Consider the following 14696-nt stretch of genomic DNA (forward strand, 5'->3'; position numbering starts at 1 on the left):
CATCCTGACTAATGATGGCACTCTTTTTTCATGGGCAAGTGAAATAAATCGATTTTTACCCCGGAAGGCCAAGATAACCGAGTACCACGGAAAAATAGGCGTTTGGAATGCCAGGAGACGAGTCTAGCTAGAGCACAACCTGTTCCAACACTTCAGAGCTCTGTGGTCGTTCAGCCATCTGGCCTGGTGCCGTCAGAGAATTTTCTACTTTGAATGCAAACCAGGAAAGACAGCCCTTAAGAGTACGGGCAGCCACAACAGCTTCTTTCTCAGTGGTCATCCCAAGGGCATACCTTCAGAGAAGGTATTCTCCAGGCCCACTCTCCCGACTCACGATGAGCGGTTGGTTATCGCTATCGATGAGCGGAGTTGTTCATCACAAGGTTGGAAAACCAGGAATCACCGATCCTCTCCAAGGTCTTCGCTGGGAGAACCTAACAGCTATGAAGGAAAACGTTGTAATTTTCTTCCCGATCAGTGTGGTGCTACGCTAACAGGCCAGAGAAGATCACCCTGAGGTATAGAGGTAATCACGTTGGCTGGAAACTTCAGTCAAGAAAAAGTTTACTTAAGATGCTCACCAGTCCTTTTCAGGCTCATCAGATGACGAACTACCTTGCCAACAAATATATTACAACCTAATGAAGTTGAAAAAAATAGTCTTTAGGGCTCACAAAAGTCTTAACTGTGCCAAAAATCGCAAGAAGTCGAATTGGAAGGAAAACTTCAAATGTATCTAATGAATACAATTTCAGGCATCAAGAAAATGACACTGAACATTTATCGAGATTAGAGCAGCATCAAAATTGATAAATAAAGAATTTATTAAGTGAGAGATCAGCTTTTCACTATAACCCTTATAGTAATCTCTTGAATCTTCTAGATTTTTAAATAGGTAGAATATGTATTGATATTCTTGAGGCGATAAAAAATCTAGAGATTAAGCTCCAGGACTTTGATGCTGTGGTAATAAAGTTGTGAGATAAGAGAAAAAAATTTTTTTCAATCATATATTTTTTGTGAATTTTAAATCTTTACAGCTTTAAAAAGTAGCCCTGATAGATTATACGGGAGAAACTGCAAATCGACGGCCTTTAATGGCCAAGGATTATTTTATGGCATAAGGAATGTACGGTACTTTTTAGCATAATTGTAGTTTTTCTTTACAGCTTTGTTTTTTTACACCTTTTTACTTGATCAAATAAACTGTATGGATTCCAAACAAATATGTTTTTAATAAGAAGATTTTTGTTCTGAGAAGTGGCAGAAATAGATGTAAAGTTTTTAACTGAAAACGTTTCACATTACATGTCAGCACACTACGGTGTTTCATTCAGTGATTCTCGGGCGAAGCCGAAACAGGGGGCCGCTAGTATGGTATGTTTTAAAGGGTTGTACAATCACCAAAATATTGATTATTTTTTAATCATTACCTTCTTAGTGATTTTAATGTAAACTGAATAGTAACTCATTAGTTCATACATAAAAAAACTGTGAGATTTCATATTTATTCCAACAATGTTACTATTTTCTGAGAAACTAAAGAAACAGTATTTTACTTATAATATTTTCGATGTGAATAAGTTAGATTGTGCATACATTTTTGCATGTATACGCGCATATGTTTATTGTAAGCCTGCTTACCTGTGCAGCTCTTGAGGCACAAGAGCGTATAGACTCTCATTCACTGGATGCTGGTTTGACCAGTCCCGCGTTGTCAGGTTGATTACGTGCAGTTGCAGCCAAAGAAAAGTTGCCAGGAAGACAAAAGCTAACGTCCTAAACAGGAAGCCTCGGTTGGCTCGTGGCACTCCAACTGCAACGGCTGAACCTACACAAATGTTATACGTATTCTCAAATTTCATTTTTTCAAAGTTTTCTAAACTATAGCGAAAGTTTTACGAAGTAGATGCGATTCAAAACGAAAACATAAGTATTATCACTTTTATGAAACGTTAGTGTTGTATGTCAGTTTAATGTTAGGACATCTTAGGATTGATTTCAAAATGGAATGTGAAATTTGTTTCAGCTTCTAAATAGGTTTCAATATCACAAAACTAAAATTTGTACTACAGCAACCCGGAGTTAAAAATATTAATTGTTGCCTCTAAATATTATCTAACTAAAGTGAGAAACAATATAAATTTTCAATACAAACTTTTTCTTTCTAAAAAAAAATTTTTTACTACCTCAAAAATGTGCATGCTTTTTCTAAAAAAATTTATTATTTTTTCAATCTACATTTTTGCTGATTTTTTTTAAGTTTGATAAAAATTTTTAAATGTCAGATGAAATAGTAGTTTTTGTCATATGAGCGCCATAGCCACAGCTATACCTTGGTCCAAGGTACCTTTATAGCAGGGTCCCAAATGTTATTAGATAACTCTGTCGTTTATGTTGTAAATTCTAATTTATTGATAGTGCTCCAGCTATAATGTTCCCTTACGTCCTCCCCATCCACTGTGGAAATTTGTGCGTTGTCTTCGATATATTTAAGGAATAAATACCAACATGAGCCCTTTCCAATTTTCCGTAATTCCACCAATTTGGGATTCATTTCCCTCCCAAAGCTCTAATAATCTTAAGAATTTGATAAACACCAGTAAAAAATATCAGCTATTATAAATAACCGACTACCTGTATAAGCCTACGTTGTTCCATACAACAATGCTAATTGTGATTTCTTACATCTTTTAAATTATTATGTCTTACTGCATTTTTCTTGATGGCTTTCAAAAGCTTAAAACTTATAATGAAAACTATGACCAAGTAAAAATTTATGTATTTATTTGAGCTAGGTTGCTCTAAACTATGTAGTTAAAATGTTAAAATTTTCTACCTTATTGATAAAGTTCCATTTATAACATTAATCATTCAATAGCTAGCTATTTTGTTGTTAAAAAAGTAGACGCACAATTTCGACAATTGAAAGAATAAAGCAAGCCCACACTTGGCAAGATTGACTGAGAATTCAAGGCGAAAAGTAAAAAATCAGATGTTGGACTAATAAGGTACCATCTGATTTTTTACTTTTCTTCTTTACTTTTCAAAACATCTTGTTAAAATCAAGCCATATTTATTTCTTGTAGATAAAAGAATGTGCGTCTACTTTTCTTTTTTATAACAAAAATTATGTAGAGTGAATTGCTAAAGCAAATAACAATACTTAATAGAATTAGGCATAAAATATTACTTTGCACAAATGAACTTCCTACTCAACTGATCAACAGATATTTTACTTAGTTTACAGCTATCAATTGGTTTGGAATATTCAAATGTCAGGAAAACAGTAGACGCACGTTCCTGAATCTACAAGGAATAAATATTGCTTGATTTCGGTGAGATTCATAGGAATATGAAGAAGGAAATTAAAATATCAGATTACACACCTTATCAATCCAACATCTGATTTTTCACTTTTATTCTGGAACTTTCAATCAATTTTGCCAAGAGTAGACTTGATTCATTATTTAAAGTGTCGAGAATGTATGTCTACTCTAATTTTTTTTCGATAAAATAGCTATCTGATAAATAATTAATGTTATAAAGTTGTACACTGGAGGTAGTTTAATTCGTTGAGCAGGAAATTCTAATATTCGATTCCCATTGGCTGATTCGATCACATAACCTCTCTCATTAGTAAATTTTATACTTCCCACTCAAGGAATTAAACTGCCTCCAGTGTAGAATTAAAGTAACCTTATCGATAAGGTACAAAAATTTAAACAATCACCAGATTGCCCTTAAGCCTTTAAGCTTGTTGTAAGCATACATCTATGATCTTAATGCATACAACTGTTTCATAAAACGAAAGTCTTCAACGCATTGACAAGGACACCTTACTACATTAATATCTATCAATAATATATATATACGCAACGTTTTAAAATAATTTATGATCCTGTATATTTATGAAATTCTGTAAAATTATTTCATCTTTTCCATTATTTTGACTCAATTAAGAAATCCAAAAAATTTTAACAGCTCCTCAACGCTCCAGCATACATCTTACGCCCCTAGCCTAACTTCAAGTGGCTCCCCTCTTCAAGTATTTCCACTACTTGTCCTATCGCAATCTCATCAGACTACCTCTAATTACATGGTTAATACAATAAAAATAAAATGATACAGACACATGATTACTGATACGAAACTTATAATTATATGAATGCAGGGACTTAATAACAGAGACTCGAGTAAGGTGACTTTAAACACAAAATTCATATTTTTGAAAAACTGAGATGCATAAAAACAAAGTGATTTAATTGGAAAAACACATACTTCTAAAAGCACATATGAAGATATAGAGATTGTGTGAGAAACATGTGAGGAGCAGAGGTAGAAATACAAACAAAATTAGAGACACAGGTACCGACTCTTGTAGAAAAGTGTACAGAGAATAATAATAATTATATTCTCATCCTTCTGCCGATGAGCGGTGGTATCTGAAGAGCCTTTGGCCCTGTGGATCCGGACCGGCAACGACCTCTGGGGGTAGGAGACCGCTTGGGGGCGGTCGCATGGTGGAGGGATAGGCGGAATAGAGGTCTGCATTGGCGCTTGATCGCAGAACGGGTTCTGAAGACCATTTTGCTTTCTTATTATTCTGCCAACGAGTGGTGGCGCGTGGGTGACCAATGAACCTCACTTTGTTTTAATTGTATTTTAACGTAATTTCATCTTGACTATATTCATTGTGTTTTTTTGGGGCGGGGGGGGGGAGGTATCCGTACCCCTTGAAGGGGGGGGGGGGCTATCAGCTACGCACTCACTGCGAGTACACCACTTCTAAACACAGATGAAGAATGGGTTCCCAAAAAATAATGGGAACTAGGAAATGCCCTAGTAGATGCGCAAAGCTTAAAGACGCGCTGGTGACGGAAAACCCGGAGGAAGCTCGTACCATGGGCTAAGTCTCAGAGGCCCCACCCTGGCTTGAAGTTTTAATTCAAAAGTGGAATTCGAGCCGGGAGTCTCGGGAGATAGGTCTTGCGAGTTTAGTGGGTACTTATTCAGTCTGCATCGATAAGAAAATCGTCGAGGAAACCAACATCTCAAAACAGATTGCGAGCATCACACTGCAGGAAAGGGGTGAGTACTCTTTTTTATAAAGGCATTCTAGATGACCACGGATAAAAAAAAAAAACTGTGGCTGAGATTACAGTCAAAGTAGTCACTACGATCAAAAAGGGAGATCTTCTCCTTAAAGTTAGAGGAGTAAAGGACAGAGAGGCTCTTGTCAGTGGTAAAGCTAAAACCATAGAACGGCCGAGAAGGCTGACGTTGTTAGGAGCGAATAAGAGAGGGCAGAAGGTAGCTCTAGTAAACACTGGAAAGACCGATGCTAAAACTATAGACGAAATAAGGAGCTAGCTAATAGGCTTTACAAGCTGCTGAGTTGAAGGATGGGTTGAAGTACTCAGATTCAGTGGTGTCTGAGGTACAGATGCATAGACTGAAACTGCGATAAGGAGGAGCCGTTGGAGCTATGCCTCCGATGTGGCAGCTGCAATCATCGCAAGAAACATTACAAGGAGGAGACTCAATCTTTCGATTACGGAACAAGTGCCAAATACGGAGCAGATAGCAGCAGTTGCCCAGCATTTCGATGTCCTTGCAAAACAGCAGATGATCAGACGAAATAAAAAGAAGGTAACATCACGAAGATGACAACACCCTGATGAAAGACCACGTCAACAGTCAACACTCCATGGACTGGCTTGAAGTTTAAATATGAAAGCGGATCCCAAGCCAGGTATTCTAGGAGATAGGTCTTGCCAGTTTAGTGGGTATTCTGTCTGTATCGCTAAGAACATCACAATGTAAAACAACATCTTTAGGCAGACTGCGAGACCGGTAGAGGACAGGGGTTCATGCCCCTTTTTATCGTGCGTCAAGGCATTCTGGACGACCTTTGATAAAGAAAAAAGATAACAATAACAATAACAACAATAAAAATAAAAATAATGACAATACAGAAACACTAATTCAAATTCGAATAAAACTTGAAAATAAAGATAGATTATACAGGCAACATTACGGGGATAGTTAAGCATCAATAAAAAATACAAAGTTAGATTTAAAATAAGCAAGATAAAGGTAGATGTAGGGTATACTTACAAACAAATAGTCTTAGAAATAAAAATTTAATGTCCGAAACTAGAAATTATTGTAAAGAGAAGTCTGAAGTTAAGAAAAAAAAAAAACAGATATAGAGATAGTGGTACAAAAGGGTAGAAAGATTCAAAGTAAAATTAAAATTAAATAATGTAGACAAAAAAAAATTGTAAATGTAGACCTTTATTATTCATCTAAAAATTTTTAGGGTTTTTCTTTTGGAACCATCCAGGATGAAATAACACGTGCTTGCTTTATTTGTGCACACATAGGAAGTTTCTTACAGCCACGCAATTGTGTGGTACCTTATATGGAAAGAATTAAGGACAGAATAAGTACATAACAATATTAGTGACGTAAAGTACTAGAGTCTGATGTCTGTATACTTATTTTTGCATGTTCAAGAATTTCATAAAATAAAAATGTATCAACAAAAATCATAACAAAGCGTATGTATGATAGGAATTTAAACACAAGTTTTTACTGAATATTATTTACCTCTCATACTGGCCTTCCTAACTGGTATTCCTGTAACAAAAAAATTAAAAAATACATTACACTTTTGTTATAACACAGTTCTCTATCATTGTTCGTTGCTGTTGCTTCTTTAATGATCATTATTAAAATCTGTTGGTAAAAAAATTAATTTTATGTGCATCCTCAGTATTTTTATATTGATAAAAATAATTTTTTCATACATTTTGTAAATACTTTGAGAAGCTTCACTTCAACAAAGTTTAAAATTATTTGATATCTAAAGCACTTAGTCTAGCTACGAAGATGGAATTACAAATTAAAATTTGAGTTCAGTTATCTTCATTAGGAAATGTGTGCGAAAATTCAGTAAGATCAAATTACCATTATTATTTAAAAAATGAAACGATGAATTTTCCTGGATATGCATATACATGACAGGAATCTAAATAAAAGCTAGCAAAATAGTAGTTTTTGATATAAATAAAATATTTTGAACCACGACAAGCACAGAGCTTAAGGAAGCCGTAAAGCAGTGACCAACTATTTTCTGTATCTTGTAATTGTACGCCAGCTATACGTAGACACACGTAAACTAAAGAAATTTTTCCTCCTCCCAAGTCTAAAAAGAATCGAAATTTTTTGTTGTACTTCCGCGTTATTAATATTTGAAGGATATATAACTATTTATTATTCACGTAGAATGATAAAGTACAACACCCTTGCGGAATTTTATTATTTTTTTTATAAATGTTTTTAGTATAGCCGCTAACCGCTAGCAGCATCCATTAGCATAAGTCCACATCACCACACGAAACCTACAAAGAGAGCTCGCCACTTGGGATGAATAAGGTTCTACACTGAGGGAAATATTGGACTGATAAAGCTCAGTAGAGGATGCATGTCGTTAAAGTTCATAGTAACGCCAAACTCTGTGAGCGTATACTATGAGACTCTCTCAGTCCAATGTTTGCGTTCGTACAGCTTGATGCAGCGTTAAGCATTAAGAGCTCGAAGCGTTGGGCCAAACGAGCTCAAGGGTTTGGACTCTCTCAAGAATCGTCGCCCGATGGTAGCTATAGGTATACATACACTTACGCGCTGATGTCTAATGCGACCTGCAGAGACTGAGAGAAGAAATTTCGGGAAGGTGGCTTGGGAAAATCTTTGTAGACACCGTGGCTATTCTGGTGGTAGTGTCGGATTCACCCGGTGTGCCTCTCGCCTCAAAACTAACCTCCCCGTATGAGATTTATCTGTTAGAACCACTTTCCTAGAAGACGAAAGAGACCTAAGAGAAGAAGGAAAAATTTGAAAATAATTAAATTTTTGGAGGCCAGCTCGTTCTCAAAGGGATGAGAAGAGGAGGACTTATGCATCTGGGCGAAGCTGGAATATTGGCTTGCACTGGAATGGAGTTGGAGGAGCTTAAATTTTGGTGTTATTGTATGTGCGTATGATGTGTATTGTGTGTTTGAAGTTGTACTTGTGATTGGCGTAAATATGATATTGAGTTGAGGCCGTAGAGGATACGGTGGGCGGATGGGTGCCCTTGTGGAGAACCTGCAAAATTGAAGTCACGGTTATTCAGTGAATCATGGAGATGCATTGTTTACAGTGTGGCTATGGTGGGGTTTGGGTGGTCCGCAATGGAGTCACGGATTTTAGACGCAACAACAAGGGCTGCTTGAATTGGAGGGATGATGTTAAACTTTTTGATAATTTCAGTATTCTTGATGTACTATAGAATATCCAGGACCTCCCTTAGTATTTACATGAAATTGAATCCCTTGGATGCCCTTTAGTCGCTTTCCCTTTGCAGCTCCCCACGTTGGTATCGCGTAGGTGCTGATGCTCTTGATTATGGCGTTGAAGGTGCGCAGCTTGGTCTTCTGGGAGAATGTTTTTTTATTGAAGAAGGGCTTTAGCTGCACGAAGGCTCCGTATGCCTTGCCGCGGGTGTTGTTGATGTGTCGAACGTAAGTAAGTCGTCAGTCTAACATGACGTCGAGGTACTTGGCGGGGTAGCTCCAGTCGATTTTTACTTCGTTAACTCTTATCTTCTGCAGTTTCTTCCTTATATTTTCCCAGGAGAGCATGGCTATAGTATTTACCTAATTGAAGATCAGTTTCCAAAGACCAGTTATGGAGGGTGACGATATGCCCGTTTAGAAAAGTAGTGCACTGAGAATATTGTTTTGACGTGCAGCTGACCGTGACTTCGTCTCCATAGACGTACATATTTATGTCTTTGCGTTGAGCAGGTCATGACAAAAGATGTTGAAAAGGGCGGGTGAGAATTTGGAGCCTCGGAAGACTCCAGAGGTTATCGAGTGAGGGTCGGAGAGAGAGTCGCCTACTTTAATGCAGATGAATCTGACGGTAATTAGACGTTGCAAATGAGGTAATATAGAAAATCTAACTGAATGAGGTTGTACAATAGACCCTTGTACCAAACTCTGTCGAAAGCCCGCTGTATATCTAGGAAGGCTATCGCGGCGAAGTTTTTGTGGATTAGGCTCTCTAAGAGATATTCGGTGACTCTCAGAAGCTGGTGTACTGTCAAGTATCTGGCTCTATGGCTCGAGGGGTTGCTAAGAGGTTTACCCACTTCGGAAGGCAGATGACCGTTACCTCCTTCGACAAGGTTGGAAAATAACGAAGGCCTATCACGACGTTTATGATGTTACAAATCGCCGAGATGAATTTTTGATCAAGGATTTTGAGGATGCTATTGGAGATGCCGTCTCTACCCAGGGCTTTTTGAGTTTTTAAAGAGCGGGTGAATTCTCACATGTTTCTGAGCTAACTCAGGACTACCATTAGAGAAGAATTGAATTTGTAGCGAATCGGCAAAGATCTCTGTTTTGTCAGAATCTACCGAGTACAGTTTATTTTCTTGTTGAAGAAGGGAAGAGGGGAGGTCATTTGTTGCGAAGTTTTCAAGGACCTTCCAAGCATTTCTTAGGTGAGACTCTGCCTTAACTATGAATCCGTTAAATTCCTTGTTTTTGAATTCGAAAACTTGGAATTTAAACTCTCTTTCAAGCGAGTTAAGGTAGTCTTTTAGTTCTGCAGTTCTCCATTTTTGCCAGAATTTTCAGATTCTTTTTTTCTCTTTTATGAAATGCCTAAGATTGCGTGGAAGTATGAGTAAGAGTTGGGGAGCTGTAGTAGTCGTGGTGGCGTCTTAGTTGCACCTATTGATTTCGTCAGTAAATTTGTCAACTGCCATGACAAGTTCAGTTTGGGATCTAATGGGACGACATTTAAAAGCAGTGAATTCTAGGATTCTTGCTTATAGCAAAGTGGTTCCAGTCTATGCGACTGGTGGTAACGGGTATGGTGAGGAGAGCTAGGATAATGGGCTGGTTCTGGCAAAACCTCGATGCTAATGTCGAGGTTATGTAAGTGTTTGAACAGCGAGTGTCCTTCAGAATTTTCGTGTTTGCATTTCCACGATTTGTGCTTGTTGTTTAAGTTGCCAGCCACGATCGTAGAGAGTTTAGAGTCAAACAGTGAAGTTTTTGCAATGGAGTTTAGGATCTAATTTGAAAGAAGAGTGGAGGGAGATGATGCTAAAGGAATCAAAGAAAGTAGTGTGTTCTTTGTGTGCTGGTGGTTGGAGAGGGTAAAAAAGAATTATAACAGAGCCCATGATGAGAGAAAATTGCTGATTTTCAGGATTTTTGAGGACTCAATGCACTATTGATCATAAATTATTGAGTTGTTCAATGACTTTAAGTAGCAATACATAGTGATAACAATAACTACCATGAACATAAGCTTCATAATTTTTAAAGTGACACTTTAACTTCGTTAACATAGGTGTTGATATTATTTTTTGTTTTAGTACTTTACACTATGTTTTACTAGAATTATTTTAGTAATTGAGATTCTCATAGTTTATACACCTATTATTATAATTAATCAGTAATCTTGAGTTATTTGTGGCTGACGATGCATTGAGCTCCAAAAATATTCCAAAAGTCCACGCTATTTTGGTATAAAATGGTGCCAATACACTTGCACACAGCAAACACTTCAACTCCAACTACTCTGTAGTTGGCAGCGTCCGTACTTATGACTCGATGGCGGATGCCCTTGCGAACAAGGATATCCATTCCACCATGAGATTGCTCGTGTCTGTTTCATGTGTGGACCGTGTAGCTCGATATGTAGAGTGAGTTTGTGTTGTCTAAGGGTGTTTTGGTGATGCATACAACGCTGATGTTTTTTGTTTATTTCCCTCAATTGGCTTCGTGCATACACCGTATTGCCCTCATTTTATACCCCCAAACCATGTTAAATCTTATGGAAGCAAATAGCACCCATGGCAACCACCAGCGATACCATACCCCCGTTTCCATAAAACTCCGTATTAAAGTAACAACCAGCGCCAGCCCTCCCTCTAACTTCATGCACGGAGCCAATACTTCGTATTTGCTTTCAGAAAGGTCCTATTTTTGATTTGACCCAAGAAAAGTCTTATTTCAGCCAAGCGGAAAGAAAAGGTCTATTTCGATCGAGAGCTAGGAAAAGGCCTATTATGGCCCATTGTTTTTAATATTAGCGATGTGTACAAATAAAGCAACCTTTTTTTGATTTCTTAACTTTATGTATAGGTACAAAGAAAACCTTACACGATTAATTATCAAAGTATTCACCATTATTGTCTAACACATTCTGCCACAAATCAGTAATTCATAGATCTCCTTACAAAAAAATTCTTGGATTTTCGACGTGAAGAATTTATTGACCAACTTTCGCACTTCTTAAAATGTTTGTTGCAAAACTTCCCAGCCAAGAGACATTAAAGTTTAACGGACAGGTTTCGCAATGTGTGATCTGGCGTTATCATACAACAATTTTACTGAACGTTGACCGTGATCAGTAAATATACGTTCGTTTTACTCAAATGGTTTTTCATCTCCTGTTATAATTTTTTGAAAAAACGACTTCATGCAATGTTAAACAAAAAAAGAATGGTAATTATCAAATCGTTCGTTTTCATTTTTTTAAAATTTCCTTAACTGGTGTGGAATCCATTTTTCTGCCTAATTAATTTTTTTCATCGTCTTGAAATGTTTGGTAATTGTTACTCGGTTAACTCCAAGCACTTATACCAATTTTTATTGAGTCCGACATAGATTGTCGTCGAGCAAAGCTTGCAAATCATTGCCCAAACACTTTTTTGGACAACCTTCACGTTTTAAGTAAATTTTAAATGAGATCTTTCTTAAGGCAAATCGAAATGGGATCTTTTTAGAGAAAATCTGAAATGGGACCTTTCTTAGAGGAAACCCAAAATAGGACCTTTCTAAGAGCGAGTCTGAAATAAGACCTTTTTTAGAGCAATTTAAAAATAGGGCATCTTTTTTCCTTAGTATTTTACTTGACTGATTGCAATAATCAGATCACTCGAAGACTTGTTGCGTTGGTTCACTCAATTCGTGCGTACACGACTCATGTGTTGTGGCTTTTTGAACGCTTTACGACATTCATTTTTCCACTAATATGTGTCGTGTGGCTTGTCAAACGTTATAATGAATATTAACCCAGTTAATAATATTTATCTTTACATCTTCTGTCTTACTTATAATTTATGTATTATTCTATCTTTTCAAGTAATTTAATATTGATTGATCAATAATTTAATACGTGTATAGTTATCAGTATCCTGCATAAATTTCGTAGTATATGAAAAATACCTGAATTCGGATTCTTTTGTATTACATTTTTTTTAGTAGCCTGCGTGCTAAATGCTTTACTTAAGTATCATAATTGAATACTACATATATTTTACGTTCGACCTATTCATTCATTCATATACATTATTTTTATTTATACTTTTTGATATTTCATTCAAAGAAAAATCATAATAACCGAAACCCATATTCATACTAATTACGTTTGTTCTATACTTATTTAATCCTAGTAAAGGTCAAGAGCCTCGATTTTGTTCATCTGGTAAGTTTTTGTAAAGAGTGAAAATATTTCTTACTGTGTCATACTCCACTTTTCTAGGACTATTTTTGAGTTAGGATAACTAACTCTCGATTTACATGTTACTATTTATATACTATCGTGTTAGTTTTGAAAGGCGTTGTACTATAACCAAGTATACAAAGTATGTTGCTATGGCTAACCTCATATGATACAAGGATAATCATTCCCTAATGCTATATGTGGTGATTTCTATCAATTTTTTCAACGTGAGTAACGTACTGTCGCAGTTTTATCCAGATTTAATGTGCAATAATCAATTGTTTTTTTTAAAGAACGCATAGTAAGCATTTACAGTTAGAAAAACCTTAAGGTAGGAAAATTTTTTAGGTTGGATTTGAAAAAATGCATATTACGACACAAGGCCAGAAAAGTCTCAAATCATTCGAGACACATCCAAATTTTAAATGCTATAAAAAACGCTCCAAGGTAGAAATTTTTTTTGTTTGCAATAATTTTAATGACAAATTTTCAGAAGTTAAAAAGTATGTTAACTTTCGCTGTGAGAATGAAGACCAGCAGCGCTCCAGCGAATTTTTCCCAAGACCTGAACGTGTTGAGAGCCAATTGAAATGGGGACCAGTCTCAATAACTCAACTAAAGCCATACCATGAAAGACCCGAGGATGAACTTCCGGTGTCTCCAGTCGAAGAGGCAGCTGATATACCATCAACGCAGAGAGACGAGGCTGATCAGATGATAGGGGATTCTGCAAGTGCTAGCAAGGGTATCACGGCGAAGGCCAGCGGACCAATCAAGCGTGTAGCGACGAAGGCCAACGGGCCAAGTAAGCGCAAGCGAGGACGACCGCCGAAAACGTCTGTCATATTAGAGCCACGGGACAGACCTAACGACGCGACCGATCACCCGCGATGAGGTCCCGGAAGGCCACGAAAGCGAGTAATGTATGTAAGCGTTCACCTGGTGGGCATCTGGAATATATCCTCTTTGTGTTTTCTATATTATGTACTCTCTCTCTCTCTCTCTCTCTTACTCCTCTCTCTGTTTGTGGTGAGTCCCGTCTGGTCGTGCTTTTGGCGTGCTCCCGCAGGTTGGTGGCTTTTTACAATTTTACTGCTTTGCCCTGTTCTGGTTTGTTGCAGATTTGCTCCCCGGTAGGCTCTTGTGTGATTTGAGTATCAAACTACAGGCTTTCTTTGAGAAAAATTGAGCCACGGAGAGTTAAAATCTGCAACGGAAGCATAGGAGGTTAGGACTCCACTCGGCTTCCCCCCGCCGCACCGCCCATAAACCTTACCTCTGGGACAGCTGATTGGTCGGTCGCCTCGGCGCATGCCCATCGACCATCAACGGGCCAATCTCGTACAACGACACCTGTGCAGTGACCTGTCAACTTCACTTCTGTTGTCATTACATACAAATTTCTGCTTACTTGGGCTTCCTGCAATACCCACAGCCACACTGCCGATTATTAATCACAGAGAGAATCGTCAACTCACACACCTAGGCCTGCGCCTGTGCCAACCACCACCTACACTATTCAATGTGCGCATGCCTTGATTCACAGCGTACAGCGATTGCCATTTGACGCCTGCTACAAACTGTTGGTGTTTTCCCGACGGCTGCCGTGTAAAGTGCCTTGACTGCGCTACCTGCCTTGCCACGCCGCCTGCTTCAGCTACTCTACTACTACTCGTCTACTTCTATTTTTTATTATATCTTTTGTAATACGCATGCATTCATGCCAAACGACTGCCTAATTTGTAATATTTGCAAACATCCTATTTTAGGGAACCACACCAGAGCCGTCTGCACGCAATGCTCAGAGACGTTCCACTCGTTCTGCTCAACAACACCTGACTTCACAAAACGCAAGCGACCATCCTGCTGCATTGCACAACAATTTCTCCACATCTCCTACTCACCTGCAATAGCGAATCTACACACAACTGTCCCCACAACACCTGCTTGTAACACTCCTCCGGCCTCGACACTTTTCCCTTCTTCCGCAACTAAACGCCTCCTCTCACCCCCATCACCACTATCATCTCAAATCTCTAAAGCCCCCCGATTCATCAACTTCTCAAGCACTCCAACCACATCTGACTCATCTCACTCCCCCGACTCATCAATCATCT

The 14696-nt window shown here is 37.9% G+C and overlaps 1 protein-coding gene across 2 annotated transcripts in view; it reads right to left on the bottom strand.

Annotated features, from left to right (window-relative positions):
• Positions 1 to 14696, bottom strand: part of Mgat2 (alpha-1,6-mannosyl-glycoprotein 2-beta-N-acetylglucosaminyltransferase) — a 152596-nt gene that overhangs the window by 15420 nt on the left and 122480 nt on the right. For both annotated transcript variants that reach the window (XM_089597817.1, XM_089597816.1), the window contains 2 exons: positions 6616 to 6645; positions 1645 to 1831 (listed from right to left, as the gene is read on the bottom strand). In XM_089597817.1, coding sequence (XP_089453943.1) covers positions 1645 to 1831; positions 6616 to 6622 — 194 coding nt within the window. In that variant the 5' untranslated portion in view covers positions 6623 to 6645. The remainder of the gene's footprint in view (positions 1 to 1644; positions 1832 to 6615; positions 6646 to 14696) is intronic.

Source organism: Copidosoma floridanum, unplaced genomic scaffold (assembly GCF_036245765.1).
Source record: "Copidosoma floridanum isolate Cflo_tuat_1 unplaced genomic scaffold, Cflo_Japanese_pri ptg000040l, whole genome shotgun sequence".
NCBI classification, from domain to species: domain Eukaryota; kingdom Metazoa; phylum Arthropoda; class Insecta; order Hymenoptera; family Encyrtidae; genus Copidosoma; species Copidosoma floridanum.